Here is an 18,534-nt window from a genome sequence, read left to right on the forward strand (position 1 = left end):
TAAAGCCACAGTCCCCAAATGGTGTCACTTAGGTTAGGCCCCAAGTTGTAAACCAAGACTTAAATTGTAGTTTCAGTCCCCTAGGAATGTAACTTCTAACCAGTTAACATGGGAATTTCTTTCTTTCTTTTTTTTTTTTTTTTAATATTTTTATTTATTTCTAGGAGAGAGAGAGAGAGACATACACACACAGCGTGAGCAGGGGAGGGTCAGAGAGAGAGGGAGATACAGACTCTGAAACAGGCTCCAGGCTCTGAGCTGGCAGTCAGCACAGAGCCCGACGCGGGGCTCGAACCCACGAACCGCGAGATCATCACCCAAGCAAAAGTCGGACGCTTAACCAACTAAGCCACCCAGGCGCCCCTAACATGGGAATTTCTTGGTCAGCATTAGGAAATTTACTGATACATCCCTTCCGTTCCACTTAGGTGACCCTGCCTCGAACTGTGGATTCTTTACTAACAATTTCCTTTTTTTCTATTTTCTACCTTAAAAACCTTTAATTTCCTGTCGCCCTTTGGAGCTCTCCTCTACTTGCCAGATGGAATGCTGCCTGATTCATGAATATAGCCAATTAGATCTTGAAAGTTTACTGTAACAATATATAGGGCTGTTTTAAGATGTTTTGGGGGGCACCTGGGTGGCTCAGTCGGTTAAGCGTCTGACTTCGGCTGTCATGATCTCACGGTTCGTGGGTTCGAGCCCCGCGTCGGGTTCTGTGCTGACAGCCAGCTCAGAGCCTGGAACCTGTTTCAGATTCTGTGCCTCCCTCTCTCTCTGCCCCTCCCCTGTTCATGCTGTTTCTCTCTCTCTCAGAAATAAATAAAAAATATTAAAAAAAAAAAAAAAGATGTTTTGGGACGCCAAGCACTTTGGCAATGATCTTTGAAGGCCCATTCCATAAAGGAACCTAATTTAAAATTTGAGTTAGTGTTATCTGACATAAGATTTGGTTAGGCAGGGGCAGCTGGATAGCTCAGTCATTACGCGTGGGGTTTGAGCTCAGATCATGATCCCAGGGTTCCTGAATTCCGCCCCCATCTCGCTTTCTGCTGGGAGCAGAGAGCCACTTCAGATCCTCTGTCCCTCTCCCTCTGCCCTTCCCCTGCTCACACTATCAATAATGAGAAAACATAAAAATTTTTGGTTATGCACTTATTTAAATGAATATTAACTTCCATTCTGCCCTTGAAAATCCCCTAATTCTAGTGTTTTCTATGTACGCATGATTAAAGACCCACTTGGAGCCCTGAGCTCCAGAGAGAGCCAAGATAGAACCAGAGCTGCATTGCTTATCTTTGTATCTTCAAACAACCCTTTAATTACAAATGCTCTGGGCCAGTGGGTTTGAAAATGAGTGGCACGGAGGTGCTAGGTATACAACGATGAATCGAAGCCCCAGAAGCCCTTACAGAGGGAAGACTACTCACTGCGCGCACCCCACTGCACCGTTTCTAAGCCTGAACTCCCACGCCGTTCTAGGAAAAGAGAACGTCTAGATTCCTGCTACGGCCTCCAGCCAATGGCTACACTTTTGCTCTCAGCCCTAGCAACTCCGGGCCAATGGGCGGAAGGCTATCTTTTGATCCAGTACTGTCTTTTCCCAGCCAATCGAAAACGTTGTTCAAAGGCTCCTCTCTGAGACCGGCAGGCTCCAGGGAAGCTGGCTTCACTTCCGGGAGGCTGTCAGGGGCGGCTGCGCGTGTTGCCATAACGACCATTTTACGTTAACTGGTTTGTGGGTTTCGTCCAGGTAGCGGAGCGACTGCGGGAACAACTCTTTCTTCTCCCATTCTGCCTCGGCCCGCTGCGCCGTAGGGCCTTCGCAGGCTCGGGGAGTCTGGCCGAGGGCTCTGCGGCGTCCCACCGAGCGGGATGGCTGCGGAAGAAGAAGATGAGGTGGAATGGGTGGTGGAGAGCATCGCTGGGTTCCTGCGAGGCCCGGACTGGTCCATCCCCATCTTGGACTTTGTGGAGCAGAAATGTGAAGGTAAAAACCAGATGATCCTGAACTGACAACAGCCCTTTCTCGCCTCTCTCTCCCCAGCATCGGCCAGAAGGTGGTCACCACGAATCGTCTCTCATCTTTCAGGTCTTTACCCCTGTCGGAGAGGTTTAGCGCTGGTTTTTAGGAGCTATTGCTGTCACTGCGCCAGTCTTCCTTCATGGAACTGAAGACGGGGACGACCCCCCCCCCCCTTCCCTGGGCCCGAGCACATCCGAAAATCATCAGATTTTAATCCTGTGTTGAGTCTCTCACCCCATCCTGCACGTTTCTTCCTTGGGCAGGTGGACTTTTGGGGTGGGCTTCAACAACTTCCCCAGTGACTTGGGAGAGATGTCAGTTTGTCTATATTCTTCATTATTTGAGAAGTTGACGGCAAAGGGAGGACATGCTATACTCCAGCAGGCCCAGAGCTGGCGACCCAGTGGCCTGTGTTGCCTTTACTGAGCACTCAAACTCTTTACTGTACAAAAATTTGGGGGAGGGGGAGAGTATTTTCTAACCAATGAAGTATATGAACGTGGCATAATATTCCCTGTATGGGAAAAGGACCTCCAGGTCCTTATCGTTCACGCTTAGAGTTGTGCATTCAGTTTTCGGAGACAAATTGGAGCCCATTTACGGAGAAGAAGCTAGAAACCATGTCTTAGGGATCAATGTCCAAATGTTACCGTGGTTATTCAGCCAGGCAGGACTTTTAAGGTAGTAATATCCACCAGTCATTTGAACGTCTGCCTTATGTTGGATGGATTAGATTTGTTTTGTAAGGTTCAGTGGGATAGAGCTAGGGTCAGTGGGTACAAGCTACAGACAAATTTCTGTTAAGGAAATGCTCCCTAACAGAATGTATCCCAGTTAAGTTAGCCTACCTCAGGAGGTAAAGAGTTCTCTAGGAGCTAGCAGTGTTTAAATGGATTGTTTAAATGGATTTGACTGCAAGTTCAGGGAGATGTTATAGAGGGGATTTCAACTATGATTAGTTATCCTCGGTGACCTTTTTTTTTCTTTTTAATGTTTTTAATTTATTTTTTTGAGAGAGAGACAGACAGACAGCTTGAGCAGGGGAAGGTCAGAGAGAGAAGGAGACACAGAATCAGAAACAGGCTCCAGGCTCTGAGATGGCTGTCAGCACAGGGCCGACCCACGGCTAGAACCCACGAACCAAGAGATCATGACCTGAGCCGAAGTCCGACACTTAACTGACTGAGCCACCCAGTCAGCCCCCTTGGGTGACCTTTTAAAAATCCTTCAACCCTGAGATTCCATGATTCTGGTAAAGATAAAATTTTATTTGACCATTGGATCTTTTCATTACCATAATCAAAATTATGCCATAATAAAAATTCAGATAATATTTAAGTAATGTTTTTATGGGTCATTTCTAAAGAAGTTAAAAGTAATTTTTATTTGTGATCTTTTTTAAGAATTTAAAATTCTGAGACCAATGAGCATGTGGAATTCTGACTTCTCCTTTAGGAGAATAAAAAATTATGTCACCTTTTGATTCTGTTTACCCCTCTGAGACTAAATGCTGAAATGAAAAAAAAAAAATTCAAGCATCGTTCTTTTTATCCCCAAACGTCATAAGTGGCTGCGTCTCGGTAATAATACATCTGATTGTGTAATTTTTCAGGGAAGCAGTAATCCTCAGCCTTATACACATATAAGGTAGTAATTTGGTTTAGAATTAACTGGAAACAGTTTAAGTAGTTGCTATATTGTGTGTATGCCCTGTGTTATTTAGAGCAGATGGCAGTAGAAGTGGAACTAACATCCCAGTGTCAACTGAAGTAACAGTGTTAATAGTTTAGTGACTTTCAGTGTGCTATTCTTTACCTCAGATAATTTACTGTTTGCTTATTAATTTATTTGAGAGAGAGAAAGAGCATGAGCAGGGGAGGAGCGAGAGAGAGGGAGACACAAAATCCCAAGCAGGCTCCAGGCTCTGAGCTGTCAGCAAAAAGCATGATGTGGGGCTCAAACTCGCGAACTGAGACCATGACCTGATTCGATGTTGGATGCTTAACCAACTGAGCCACCCAGGTGCCCCACCACCTCAGATAAGTTAAAGATTAGTTCTGTACAGCTCGTGATATCAATTTATTGAGTTTATTTATTTAGTGTTTGTGGGGCAGAAGCTGGGGATAAAAAGATGAATTTAAACAAAAACCTTGTGCTTGAGAAGTTTATGATTTAGTGGAGAAGACAGGTCAATGGAATTTAAATCTAAAGTGGCAGGTGTCATAATAAAGAAAGGCATGTGGTGGTATTTTAAGGGTTCAGAGGGAGGGATGTAACCAGCTCAGGAGTTGACAGTGGGTGGCAGGTCTGAGAGAATGTGCCATTTGCAACGTCTTGAAGAATAGTTGGGAGAAGAGGACTGGGTAAAGGCAAAGAGATCTAGGAGCACTTGAGCAAATAAATATACAGGAGTTTGAAGCACCACGTGTGTTATGTTTGGTGGTATTCCAGGTAATTGTGTATATTGCGAGTGCAAAGTTTGGGTTTTGGAGTGGTGGGAGATGAGACTTGGGATCCAATCTTAGAGGTTTTGTTAGGCCTTCTAAGGATTTTGCTTTTATTATCTAGGCAAAGAACAGTCACTGAAGAGCTTTAAATAGAAAATTAAAGGAGTTAGTTTTGCATTTTAGATCATTTAGGGGGAATTTAAAAAGTTTCTTGTTGACAATTCATGAATATGTCCTGTTTCTCTAATTAGATTATATCTTCTTGGGATATATACCTTTCTAATTCACATTGTTTCACATAGATGTTCATTGAACAAACATTAGTTTTGGTTTTATTGATTTTAATTTCATTACTGATTTATATGTAACAAAACTGGCCTAGTCACTTTCAGTAAAATTTGCAACTGCCAAGTTTGAGTATGATAATATAATCCAGAGCCTGCTGTAAACGGAATTAATATTTTAAAACTATTAATAATAATAATCCATTAAAAGTTTATAAAGAAATTTATGCTTTTTATTATTGAAAGTAGCAAATTAGCATTTGTCTTATTATGAAGTAGATCATAAGAAGGAAAAGACTTATTTATAATTATGACTGTTATATGTGATATATATACAACATATATTACTACTAATATACATGTATGTGCGTGTACACACATACACACACACACACACACACACAGAGTTTCTTTTTAAATTCAAGAATTCAAAGCCTAAGAGCTAGGTTATAAGAATGAGAGTTCAATGTAAGATGTAAGGAGTGGAATTTTATATTTGCATTAATGAAATGATTTGTTTTTTTACACTATACAATATTTTTCTTTTAAATTTAGTTTTTGATGATGAAGAAGAAAGCAAATTGACCTATACAGAGATTCATCAGGAATACAAAGAACTAGTAAGTATTTTTCCCACTGATTTTAAAAGGTAATTAGAATAATATTAATTTTAGCTTTTCTAAATTAAAAACATGGATTTTTCCATTTTAAAATTCTTTAATTAAAATAAAATCCCACTTTGAGGAACATGGCTGGCTCAGTCATAGAGCATGAGTTAAGCTTGGGATCATGAGTTTGAGCCCAGTATTAGGCATAGAGCTTACTTAAAAGTTAAAAACAAAAAAACAAAAAAAACACATACAATCTACCCTAGTAGTACTACAGTTCCATCAGGCCGCAAGGCTTCTCTGAGTATTTCACCCTTTTGACTTCTTATCTCTTCTACTCTAGAATCTAAGGAATGGATTTAGGACAACTATTTTAAAGGACTTTGCATCTAATCTTTAATTTTTTTTCTTATTCTTCTGATTCATCTAGAGAAGTGTTAATTATCAATTTGACATGATTGTTTTGTGATTTTTAAAAATGTCTCTGAGTAGCAGAAAAGTTGTACCACATTGAACATCATAACTCTGACTTCCATTATTTCAAGTAGAGGAAATAAAATTTCATTTGATTCTCTGCAAAAATTTTAACTTTTTCTTGTTTGGGTTTTTTTTAGTAGACATTGTCATTGCCATATAATATGATTTTATGATTTTCTGTAGATTAATAATTGTAAGCAAGCATTTGATTATCTTTTTCTAAACTCAATACTTAACATGAAAACTGTCTTTTGGAATTTTTCTATGTAAGTTATAAAAGTTAAACTTTCTCTTTTTAGGTTGAAAAGCTGTTGGAAAGTTACCTCAAAGAGATTGGGATTAATGAAGATCAATTTCAAGAAGCATGCACTTCTCCTCTTGCAAAGACACGTACATCACAGGTTTTGCTTTTGTGTTACTCTGCTGACATAGAGTTTTAACAAAAATATCCAGGGGTTCGCTTAAATTTGGCTATGTTTGATTGTCAAAGTATCCCATTTTAGATTTTGTAAGAGTAAAAAGCTAATTCATCACATATGGGTTCTTTTTTATAATTACCTCAAGAAACAATAATTAGAGGTATTAATGAGTTAATGCAGTTAAAAAGGAACTTTCCAAAAGCAGAACTATAATAGATGAAAGGTTTTGTCCAAACTAATGTTTTATTTATATAGATCTTGGATAGTTTTTCATATGCCCCCTTTTTATCACAGCAGTTTCATAGTAAACACTTCCTGGGACCTACTTCCCTTAGAACTACTTTTCCTGTCACGTTAGTTCTGCAGTACTGGTTTGAATTCAGTATTATGTATATTTCTAATTAATAGCTCCTGAGGGCTCATGCTAGCTGCTGTTTTAGGCACTTGACATGTATTATAGCAATAATCTTCCTGATGCCTCTTAAGAGTTTGGCCCTTTGGGTACCTGAGTTAGTTGGTTAAGTGTCCAACTTTTGATTTCAGCTTAGGTCATGATCTTCTGTTTCGTGGGTTCAAGCCCAGTGTCAGGCTCTCCACTGACAGCGCAGTCCTGCTTAGGATTCTCTCTCTCCCTGTCTCTCTGACCCTTCTTTGCTCTCTCTGTCTCTCTCTCTCAAAATAAATAAAGAAACTTTAAAAAATCTAAAAAAATTGAAAAAAAAAAGAATTTGGCACTATTTTATTTCCATGTAGAAATGAAAAAAACTAATGCACATACATATTAAACAGCTAATGCAAAGTTCATTGCTAAGTAAGTAGTAGTGCCAGGATGCCAGTCCAGGCACGCCAGCTGCAAGCCCTTGCGCAGAGGTTCAGGATGGGGATATGTTGCTACTCCCCAAATAGCCTTCTTAATAAGTTGCTTTAGCTTTCCATTTTCTACTAAATAAACTCCAATTTCTTAGCCAGATGATAGTGAGGATTGTCTATCATATGACCCTAAATTATATTTCCAATCTTCTGCTGTAGTTCTCTAATACGTTATGTACTATAGTCATTATAGGCTACTTGTTCTTGTAAGCATCCGTGCATCTGGCTTTGTCCATGCCATTCCCAAACCCTGCAATGTTTGGCCCTCACCTTCCCACCACATTATCTTTTCCTTACCCAAGAATCCCTCTTACATAAGGGCCTTGCTAAAATGTTACTTTTTGTGACAGCTCTCCTGATCCCTCTTATGCTAGGGTAGACTAGCACTCATTCTACCTCACTGGACACTTTTACATTTTTGCTAGAATTACAGTTTCTGAGAAGTCTGTTTGCTTTACTAGATTATAAGTTCTTTGAGCTGTTTTGAGAATCTTTGCATTTCCAGTGTCTAGCACAGAGATGAGAATTTAGTTCCTAGTATGAAGTTCTTAATAAATTATCTTCTTATCATGGCCTAGAAGTGGTTGCTTTGACTACTGTTTAATCCAGCACTTCCTACTGTAGTTCTCCTTGCACAAGTTTTGCTTATTTAATGATCATCTCCAATTCTAGAGACAGAGCATCTTTAATATGATTTGACATTTTGAAAAATATATTTAACTATTATTGGTATGCTGCAATAATGTAAATAAACATTTGATTTTAGTTAATAGTGCTGTAAAGCAAAAGTTGTTTTACATTTCAACAATAACTTTTATTCTATATGTACCATAAGTTTACTTTAAGGAATAATAATAGGCATTTTTTACTTCTCCTTTATAGTTGAACGGGAATAATTTGAAAATTATTTAGGTTTCTGTTAAGACATTGATATTTGTTTTTATTTTCCTTGTTTTTCAGGAATATTTTTTATTTTGGTTAATAATTGTCAACCTCTTAATTAAGCCCTTGTGAAAGAGCCTGAATTACTTTGTGAATAAAGATGTTTATGCTAATGGTAGACCCATCTATCTTTTGTTTTCATTGTTAGGATAACTTTAAATTATTTGTGAATGAAGATGTTCAGAATTTTAAAATATTGTTTTCAGTGCAAGAGTAATGCATCTTTCTCTTTTGTTCTGTCATGTAAGACCTTTTGATTTATTTGGAGTTGATTGGTAATACAGTCTTGTTATGTATTAGGAGACAAGCCTTTTGATATAGACAGACCTAGATGTGAGTCCTAGATCTTTCACTTACTAGCTATAAGACCATGGAGACTGTTGTACTGTTTTCGTTTCTTATCCATTCTGATTCTCAGTTTCCTTATCTGTAAAATATGGGTAGTATCTACTTTGGAAAGTTTTTGCAAAATTTAAGAGATAATATTCATAAAGCATTTAGCACAATACCTGACATTTATAAAGTGATCTATAAATGGAAGCACCTCCCAATTAATACTGGCTATTTTGGTGGTTGATTAGCAGTGTGCTAATTAGGCCAGGGTCACTGGTTCAATCCCCCGTGGACTAGTTAGCTGTGTTCTCTTCTGGAGCAAACAGTTAGCATTAGATACTGAATAGCAGCAACCTGATTCAGTCAGCACAAGGCCATCACCATTACCAGAAAAACACAGCTCAAAGCTATGTTATTTGCTGCTTTGCAGCAATAATCTAATCTTTATACATGAAGTTCAGATTGCTGATTATATTATGAGAATGTAGGGTGCCTAAGAATTAATTCAAGAAACGAGTTGCTTGCCCTGGATTACTCAGGAGGTAATTTTTATTTTGGTTTGGTTTGCTTGGTTTGGTTTCAGTTGTTTAAACCAGCTCCCACTGAATTTTACTGCTAACGCCCACTTAACAAAATTCTTTTCACCGGGTTTGGTCATCATTATACCTATACCACTGCTTCTGCCATACTCTATTGATGCAGCAGGAGTAGCAAGGAATGCATCAGATGAAGAACTCTAGTTTAAAACAACAACAAAAAAACCTGTGAAGACATGTTTTTCTGTTATGTATGTGATTTTTAAAAAAATGCTTATGCATTAACCTCAGAAAATATGATATAACTACTGAAATATTTATTGTTTCAGTCATCTTCAGTTGAATTTTGTAATTTTGTGGTATTTTCCAACTTAAGTAGGCAAAATTTACTTCCTTTGTTGTGAGTTCCTTGTGATTTTTTGTTGAGGATAAAGTTCATCATTGATTTCTATGTACTGCGTTGCAAAAGACATATATGGCAAGAGACAAACAGTATTTTTTGTTTTTGTTTTTTACTAGATTTGCTTTGACTTTTGTAATATAAAAATTAATACTTTTATATTATGATAGTAATTTGGCAAAATTATACTGTTTTTCCAATAACTTGTATCATTGAAGGGATTATATATGTGATGTAACTTTCATTTTCTAAAATACACATAGGATAATTCACAATATTGTGTATGAGTGCTAGTAAGATTTTTAAAGATTAATAGACTATTTTTTAGAGCAGTTTTAGGTTTACAGAAAATTGAGCAGATAATACAGTGTCCCTTATTTTTTTAAAAATATTTATTTATTTTTTGAGGGAGAGGGAGAGAGTGCAAGTGGGAGAGGGGCAGACAGAGAGGGAGACTTAGAATCTGAAGCAGGCTCCAGGCTCTGAGCTATCAGCACAGACTTGAACTCACGGACTGTGAGATCATGACCTGAGCCAAAGTCAGACACTTAACTGACTGAGCCACCCAGTCACCCCATAAAATGTCCCTTATTAACATCTTTCATTAGTGTGGTATATTCATAAAAATTGATGAGTCAGCATTGATATATTATTATTGACTATTGTCCACAGTTTATATTAAGGCTTACTTTTTGTGGTTTACATTTCTATGGGTTTTGCCAAATATATTGTCATATATCCACCATTACAGTATGTTACACAATAGTTTTACTGCTTAAAAATCCCCCTGTATCCTACATATTTATTCTTTCCATCCTTGCCTCTGCCAACCACTGCATTTTACTGTCTCTCTAGTTTTGTTTTTTCCGAGTGTCATATAATTGGGATTATGTGGTATATACCTTTTCAGACTGGCTTCTGTCATTAAGCAATATGAATTTAAGGTTCTTTCATATTTTTGTTGTTTAATAGTTCATTTCTTTTTATTGTTGAGTAATATTCCATTAACTATTAAACCATGGTGGATGTACCATAGTTTATCACTTTACCTTTTGAAGGACATTTTGGTGGCTTCCAGTCTTTGGTAATTATGAAAAGACTACTACAAATATTTGTATTCAGAGATTTTCATGGACATAAAAGTTTTCAACTTATTTGGGCAAACACCTAGAGCAAGACTGGTGGTCATATGGTAAAGTTAAGTTTAGCTTTGTAAGAAATTGCCATACTCTCTTCTAAAGTAGTTGTACCATTTTGCATTTTCACCAGCAATGAATGGGAGCTCCTCTTGCTCTACATCTTCGGCACCACTTGGTATTATCGGTTTTTTTGCAGTTTAGTCTACATATGTAGAGGTTTATTTTTGCCCATTTTAAAATTGAGTTGTTTGTTTTCTAGTACTTGAGTTGTAAGACTTCTTATATAAATTTTTGATACAAGTCTTCTTTATCAAATATGTGTTTTGCAAATACTTCACAAAATTTTCTTCCATGACTTATCTTTTCCTTCTCTAACAAAGTGTTTCACAGAGTAGAAGTTTTTGTTTTGTTTTGTTTTGTTTTGTTTTTTCAGTGAAGTCCACGATCAGTTTTCTTTCATGGATTATGCTTTTGGTGTTGTGTCTTTGGAAGTCATTGCCAAACCCATGGTTATCAAGATTTTTCTATGCTATCTTCTAGAAGTGTTTCGGTTTTGTTTTTTACATTTAAATCTTGTGTTCCATTTTGAGTTAATTTTTATGAAAAGTGTAAGTTTAATGTTTAGATTCATTTTTTGTACGTAGATGTCCAGTTGTTGTAGCACTGTTCGCTAGAAAGGTGATCTTTTCTACGTTGGATTGCCTTCGTTTCTTTGTCATAGGTCAGTTGACTATATTTGTGGTGGTCTGTTTTCAGATTCTTTCTGTTCTGTTAATCTAGAACAGAAATTGGTGTATGTTCATTCACCAATACCACACTGTCTTGATTGTGGCAGTTTATTTATTTAAGTTTATATATTTATTTTGAGAGAAAAAGAGTGAATGAACAGCGAAGGGACAGAGAAAGAGAGAGACAGAGACAGAGACAGCTGAGCCTAACATGGGGCTCTGAGCTGACAGAACCGTGGGAAAATGACCTGAGCCAATATCAAGAGTTGGACATTTAACTGACTGAGCCAACCGGGTGCCCCTTGATTACTGTAGTTGATAGTAAGTCTTGAAGTCAGGTAGTGTTAGTACTTTGTTTTTTTTAATATTGTGTGGCCATTCTGAGTCTTTTGACTTTTCATGTATATTTTAAAACTGGTTTGTTGTTATCTACAAAATAACTTGCTGGATTCTCTTTGGGATTGCATAAATCTACAGATCAAATTAGGAAGGATTGACATGTTAGCAATATTGAGTCTTTTTATCTATGAATGTGGAATATATCTCCATTTATTTAGATTATCTTTGATTTCTTTCATCAGAGTTTTTTAGTTTTCCTCCTATAGATCTGTGCATTTTGTTAGGTTTATTCCTAAATACTTATTTTATTGTGGAACTAATGTAAATGTGTTTTTTTGTTTCATATTCCCGTTATTCATTGCTGGTGTATAGGAAAGCAATTGATTTTTGTATAGTAACCTATCCTGCAGCTTTGCTATAATTAATTATTAGTTCTAGTAGTTTCTTTTTTAAAAAAATGTTTATTTATTTATTTTGAGTGCGACAGAGCATGAGCAAGGGAGGGGTAGAGAGAGAGGGGGAGACAGAATCCCAAGCAAACTCCACACCATTAACACAGAGCCCAATGCAGAGTTTGAACTCAGGAACTGCAAGATTATGACCTGAGCCAAAACCAAGAATCGGTTTGGTTAATCGATGCTTAACCAACTGAGCCACCCAGGCACCCTCTAGGAGTTTCTTTAAATTGAGTCTTTGGGATAATCTACAGGCAGTCCTGTCATCTGTGAACAAAAATAGTTTTATTTCTTCCTTCCTAATCTTTGTGCCTTTAATTTCCTTTTCTTAATGCATTAACTAGGATTTCCAGTATAATGTGGAATGGGAGTGGGAGAGGGGACTTGTTTCTGATCTTAAAGGGAAAGTGTCTAGTTTCTCACGATTAAGTATGGTGTTAGCTGTCAGGGTTGTTTTTTTTAATGGTTTTATTTATTTATTTATTTATTTTGCTTTTTAAAAAATGTTTATTTTTGATTGAGAGAAAGTGAATGAGGGAGGGTCAGAGGGGAGGGGGACAGAGGATCTGAAGTGGGCTCTGTACTGACAGCAGAGAGCCCTATGCAGGGCTCAAACTCATGAACTGTGAGATCATAACCTGAGCTGAAGTTGGTCACCTAACTGACTGAGCCACCCAGGCTCCCCAGGTGTCAGTTTTTTGTAGATGTTCTTTATCAGGTAAAGGAAATTCCTCTCTATTCCTCATCTGCTGTGAGTATTTATCATGATTGGATGTTGGATTTTGTCAAATGCTTTTTCTACATCTATTGATATGATCATATGATTTTTCTTTTCAGTCTCTTGGTGTGATGGATTACATTAATTCATTCCAGGGTATTGAACCAGCCTTGCATAAGAATAAATCCCACTTGGTCATGGTCTATAATTCTTTTTATTTTTTTTTATTTTTTTTTAAATTTTTTAATTTTTTTTTTTTTTTTTTATTTCTAGGAGAGAGAGAGAGAGAGCGTGAGCAGGGGAGGGTCAGAGAGAGAGGAAGTCACAGACTGAAACAGGCTCCAGGCTCTGAGCTGGCAGTCAGCACAGAGCCCGACGCGGGGCTCGAACCCACGAACCGCGAGATCAGGACCTAAGCGAAAGTCGGACGCTTAACCGACTAAGCCACCCAGGCGCCCCACTATAATTCTTTTTATACACTGTTGGATTCTATTTGCTGATAAATTTGGGTGTTTTTGTATCTCTGTTCATGGGATTCCTTCTTGTTGTGTTGTTGTCTAGTTTCGGTATTAGTGTAATGCTAGCTACATAAAATAGGTTACAGAATACTCCTGCTTCTGTCTTCTGGAAGAGAGTGTAAAGAATTGGTATAATTTCTTTTTTCTGTTTTTGAGGATTCTTATCTGAGGGCAGTTTTTCAGATGTCTGTTTAAATACATGTAAAATCCTAATCTGAATCATGCAGAGAGGAGTGGTGGAAAAATTGCATAGACATTGAGTAAGTTATATACATAGAAGAGATAGGGAATTTCAAAGTCATACTTTTTTTCTCCTTAATAGTTTGAATCAATAGAAAGTCTTTTACATCTGCTATGATATTTTACTTCTGCAAACAAATATTTAATCATTATTTTTTGAGAAATAATATGAATGTATAACTTTTCTTTAAAGTTATATATTTTTTTTGTAGAGGATTTTATAATTTCTTCATTTAATGTTTGGTAGAAATTATCAGTGGACCAACCTAGACCTGGTGTTTTCTGTTTGGGAAGGTTATTAATTATTGATTCCTTCTCTTTAATAGGTATAGACTTATTCAGATTGTTTATTCTTGTGCGAGTTTGGCATATTGATAAGTTGTATATTCACTTAGTTAGAAATATTTTAGGGGCCCCTGGCTGGCTCAGTTGGTTGAACGTCTAGCTCTTGATTTTGGCTCAGGTTATGATCCCAGGGTCATGGGATCAAACCCCATGTTGGGCTCTGCACTAAGTGTGGAGGCTGCTTAAGATTCTCTTTCTTGTTCCCCAACTCATGTGCTTTCTCTTAAAAAAAAAAAAAAATTATTTTAAAATTTCTCTTAAAAAGAAATTTCCTTTAAGACTACAGTCGACCTTTTAACAACACAGGTTTGAACTATGTTGGTCCACTTCTACACATATATATAAAAAAAAAAAGGTTTTTTAAATGTTTATTCATTTTTGAGAGAGCAAGAGAGAGAGAGAGACAGAACATTAGCAGGGGAGGGGCAGAGAGAGAGGGAGGCACAGAATCTGAAGCAGGCTCCAGGCACTGAGCTGTTAGCACAGAGCCCAGTGCAGGACTAGAACCCATGAACCACACAAGATGATGACCTGAGCTGAAGTCAGACATTTAACTGACTGAGCCACCAAGACGCCCTTACACAGATTTTTTTTTTTTTTATAAATACAGCAGAGTACTGTAAATGTATTTTATCTTCCTTATGATTCTTTTTAAAAATTTTAATTCTAGTATAGTTAACATACCATATTATATTGGTTTCAGGTGTACAGTATAGTGATTCAACAATTTTATACATTACTCACTGCTCATTATGATAGGTTTACTCTTAATCCCCTTCATCTATTTCACCTATACCCTCACCCACCTCCCTTCTGGTAACAATCACTCTATTTTCTATAGTTAAGAATTAGCTACAAGTTAACTATTTTCTGTAGTTTTGGTTGTCTCTTTCTTTGTTTACCTGATTTGTTTCTTAAATTCCACATATGAATGAGATTAAATGGTATTTGTCTTTCTTTCTAGATCCTTCCATGTTGCTTCAGATGGCAAGCTTTCGTTCTTTTTTATGGCTAAACAATATTCCAGTGTGTGTGTGTGAGGGGGGGGTGGGTGTGTGTGTCTATACATACACACCAGCTCCTTTTTTTTTTTTAAAGTTTATTTATTTGAGAGAGAGCGAGCTAGGGAGAGGCAGAGAGAGAGGGAGATAGAGAATCCCAAGAAGTCTCTGCACTGTCAGTGTGGAGGCTGATATGGGTCTCAAACCCAAAAACTGTGAGAATTGAGCTGAAATCAAGAATTGGATGCTTAACCAACTGAGCCACTCGGGTGCCCAACACCTCTTCTTTATTCATCTATACTTTATCTGTTCATCTATCATTGGATACTTGGGCTGTTTCCATAATTTGGCTCTTGTAAATAATGTAAGTAATGCTGCAGTAAATATAGGGTTGCATATATCTTTTTGAATTAGTGTTTTCATTTCTTTGGGTAAATACCCAGTGGTGGAATTATTGGATCCTAGCCCATTTTTAATTTTTTGAGGAAGCTCCGTATTATTTTTCCATACCAGCTGCAACAGTTTGCATTCCTACCAACAGTGCCTGAAGGTTCCTTTTTCTCCGCATCCTTGTTGTTTCTGGTATTTTTGTGTTTTACTTTTTTGTGTGTTAACACTTGCTGTTTCTTGTGTTTTTGATTTTAGCCATTCTGACAAGTGTGAGGTGATGTATCATTGTGGTTTCAATTTGCATTGCCCTGATGATGAATGATGTTGAGCATCTTTTCATATGTCTTCTTTGGAGAAATGTCTGTTCATCCTCTGCCCAATTTTAATTGGATTATGCGTTTTTTTGGTGTTGAGTTGTGTAAGTTCTTTATGTATTTTGGATACTAACCCTTTATTGGATATGTCCTTTGCAAATATCTTCCCCCATCCAGGAGGTTGCCTTTTAGTTTCCTTATGATTTTCATAATAACATTTTCTTTTCTATAGCTTATTGTAAGAATGTGGTATATAAAACATATAACATATACAATGTGTGTTAATTGGTGTAATATGTAATTGGCAAGGATTCTGGTTATCAGTAGGCTATTAGTGGGTGAGCTCGGGGATGTCAAGAATGATATACAGATTTGTGACTGCATAGAGGTCAGTGCCCCAAGCCCAATGTTGTTCAAGGGTCAACTGCACTTTTTTTTTTTAAATGTTTATTTATTTCTGAGAGAGAGAGTGTGTGTGTGTGCACACAAGCGGGGGAGAAGCATAGAGAGGAGACACAGAATCTGAAGTGGGCTCCTGGCTCTGTGCTGTCAGCACAGAGCTTGACATGGGGATCGAACTGGTGAGATAATGCCCTGAGCCAAAGTCAGATTCTTAACTGACTAAGCCCCCCAGGTGCCCCTGTACTTCTTCTATCCATGTGTTATTTAGAAGTGTATTGTTTAGTCTGCAAGAATTTTAGTTTTTTTCATCTATCATTCTGTTCCAGATATCTAGTTTAATTCTGTTGTGGTCTGAGAGGACACTTTGTATGATTCCTATTCTTTTAAATTTATTAAGATGTGTTTTATGGCCCATAATATTGTCTATCTGGGTGAATTTTTCATGTGTGCTTGAGAAGAATGTATATTTTTCTGTTGTTCTAGAAGTATCAATTTGATCCAGTTGGCTGAAGGTACTGTCTTGTTCAACTATGTCCTTACTGATTTTCTGATGGATCAGTCTATTGTTGATGGAAGGTGTTGAAGTCTCCAACTGTAATCATGAATTCATCTGTTTCTTCTTGTAGTTCTATTAATGGAGCAGTGTAAGAACATGAAATCACTGTACCTTTCAAAATATGGTATGGTGAACTCTAAGCAGAGATAACCATAGGGTAATCTTAGGCTAAGTATGAATATATTTGAATGTCTTATAAACTCATTGAAGTCAGATTTTCAAATGCTCAGTGTTCATTTTTTTGTTGATGTGCTTTTCTCAGATAACAGCACATTTACTTTATCTCAGTCTTCTGTCAAAGTAGTTTCACATTTCAGATAGTTTAGTGAGTATGTGGGGAAGTGTTGTTTTTAAACTAGTTTTTTCTTTTTTTGAGTTAACTCTTGTATTTAGTCCCTCTAACTGCCTTTATTGGAATTTCATGTCCATTTCCTTGAACCAGAAGAACCCTATTGCTATAAAGTTGTTAGGTTTAGTGCACCATTTTTATATTTAACCAGCCTCAATAGGACCAGAACAATTATTTTTTATGGGTACTTTTCAGTTTAAAAAGTGCTTTCTCATCTTACTTAATTTCAACACCCAGCCGGAAAGTTATTATTATATTTCTTTTATGCTAAAGTGAAAAATTTTCATATTGTAGCATCTCTGAAATAAGAATCCATTTTATAATGAATGACATATTATAATTTAATTGGCAGGTTCTTTTTTCTTGTTAGTACGTGAAGTAATGGTTTATTTTACTCATCTTTGGAATCTTAGATTCAACAAAATACTGTATTACTATTATTATTAGAGTATTAATTTACAGAGGAAGAAACTGAAGCTCAGAGGACTAAATGATATGTCCAGAGTCACACAGCTAGTACATGGTTAAGCAGGAAGTGGGCTTATGATATTAAGGGCTCATTTTCTTCCAATGTTTCAATGGTTCTCAAGCTTAATGTTGTAAGAATTATCTGTGGAGATACATGAACACCCATCCTTTAGAAATTTAGATTTATTATGTCTAGGGTAGGTCTTAGGAATATGCATTTCTTAGATGCATCAAGGAACATACTTAAGTATCAACTCAAACTCCGACTTGCTGATAAAAGCTCCGGTTGATACAATGCTATCAGTAGCATTGCCCTCCAAGAGTTTATTAGTGATGAAGATAAAGTCCTTGATATCACTAATAAGTCTAGGAAGCCCCAGAACAACGTTTTGCGGGGGCATAATCCCATAAAGATGTTTTGGCAGACGTCACTAATCTATCACAGAGACTATCCACAAGTGTTTTCAACACTGAGCTTTGGGCTGAAACTTTCAGTCAAGCCTATCTGCGATGCTCTGCTGTGGATCTTTTGAACAGTGTATGTGAATTTAATGGGAAAGAATTTTCCATCATTTTTTTTTCCTTCAGTCGACTCCTTATAAATGTCACAGAGAGCTGCTTTTGCATTTTGTTTTGTTTTGCTATGTACTGTGGTTGTTTAGGGTGGGAGCTGGTTGCTGGAAGAAGGGCTCCTTCCTCTTTGCTTAGGACTGCTGGACGGAGGTTTTGTTGAGGTGTCTGACATTATTGCTGCTCCCCACCTGGTAAACAATTGTTGCTTCTGCATGATTTTGTGTATTCATTTTTTCCATTAATATCATGTAAAGCTTGAAATAAGATTTTAGTAAGTGCATAAAATTTGAGTGATTTGGGTTTTCACACATTTCAAATTTTATTCTACTTATTGTTGATTAGCTTGGGAATTGGTTTGCTCTTTAATACAGCAATAGTTCCCTGTAGTTAAGGAAATGTTAATTTGGGTACTCCAGGTAGACACCTTAGTTTTTCCACTAATTTATCACATTTTTTTTCATCCAGAAAATGATTTCACATTATCATTTCTAACTTAACCTCTATAGAAACTTTCTACATATAGAACTACAGTTGTGTTTTCATATTATTAATACCTCATTATACTTAATATCCAGATTCCATTTTTTGCATTTACTTTTATTTGACTTGGTACTTTTATTAACTAAGGGATAATTTTGTAATTACTGATTTATTTTT

At 36.9% G+C, this 18,534-nt stretch overlaps 1 protein-coding gene across 1 annotated transcript in view; it reads left to right on the forward strand.

The window, feature by feature from the left end:
• The first annotated feature begins 1,672 nt into the window (after positions 1-1,672).
• The window catches only part of CFAP36 (cilia and flagella associated protein 36), a 29,892-nt gene continuing 13,030 nt past the window's right edge, over positions 1,673-18,534 (forward strand). The window contains exons 1-3 of the mRNA XM_039218155.1: positions 1,673-1,990; positions 5,313-5,377; positions 6,142-6,243. Coding sequence (XP_039074086.1) covers positions 1,876-1,990; positions 5,313-5,377; positions 6,142-6,243 — 282 coding nt within the window. The 5' untranslated portion in view covers positions 1,673-1,875. The remainder of the gene's footprint in view (positions 1,991-5,312; positions 5,378-6,141; positions 6,244-18,534) is intronic.

Source organism: Hyaena hyaena, unplaced genomic scaffold (genome assembly GCF_003009895.1).
Source record: "Hyaena hyaena isolate Hyena2069 unplaced genomic scaffold, ASM300989v1 scaffold_746, whole genome shotgun sequence".
NCBI classification, from domain to species: domain Eukaryota; kingdom Metazoa; phylum Chordata; class Mammalia; order Carnivora; family Hyaenidae; genus Hyaena; species Hyaena hyaena.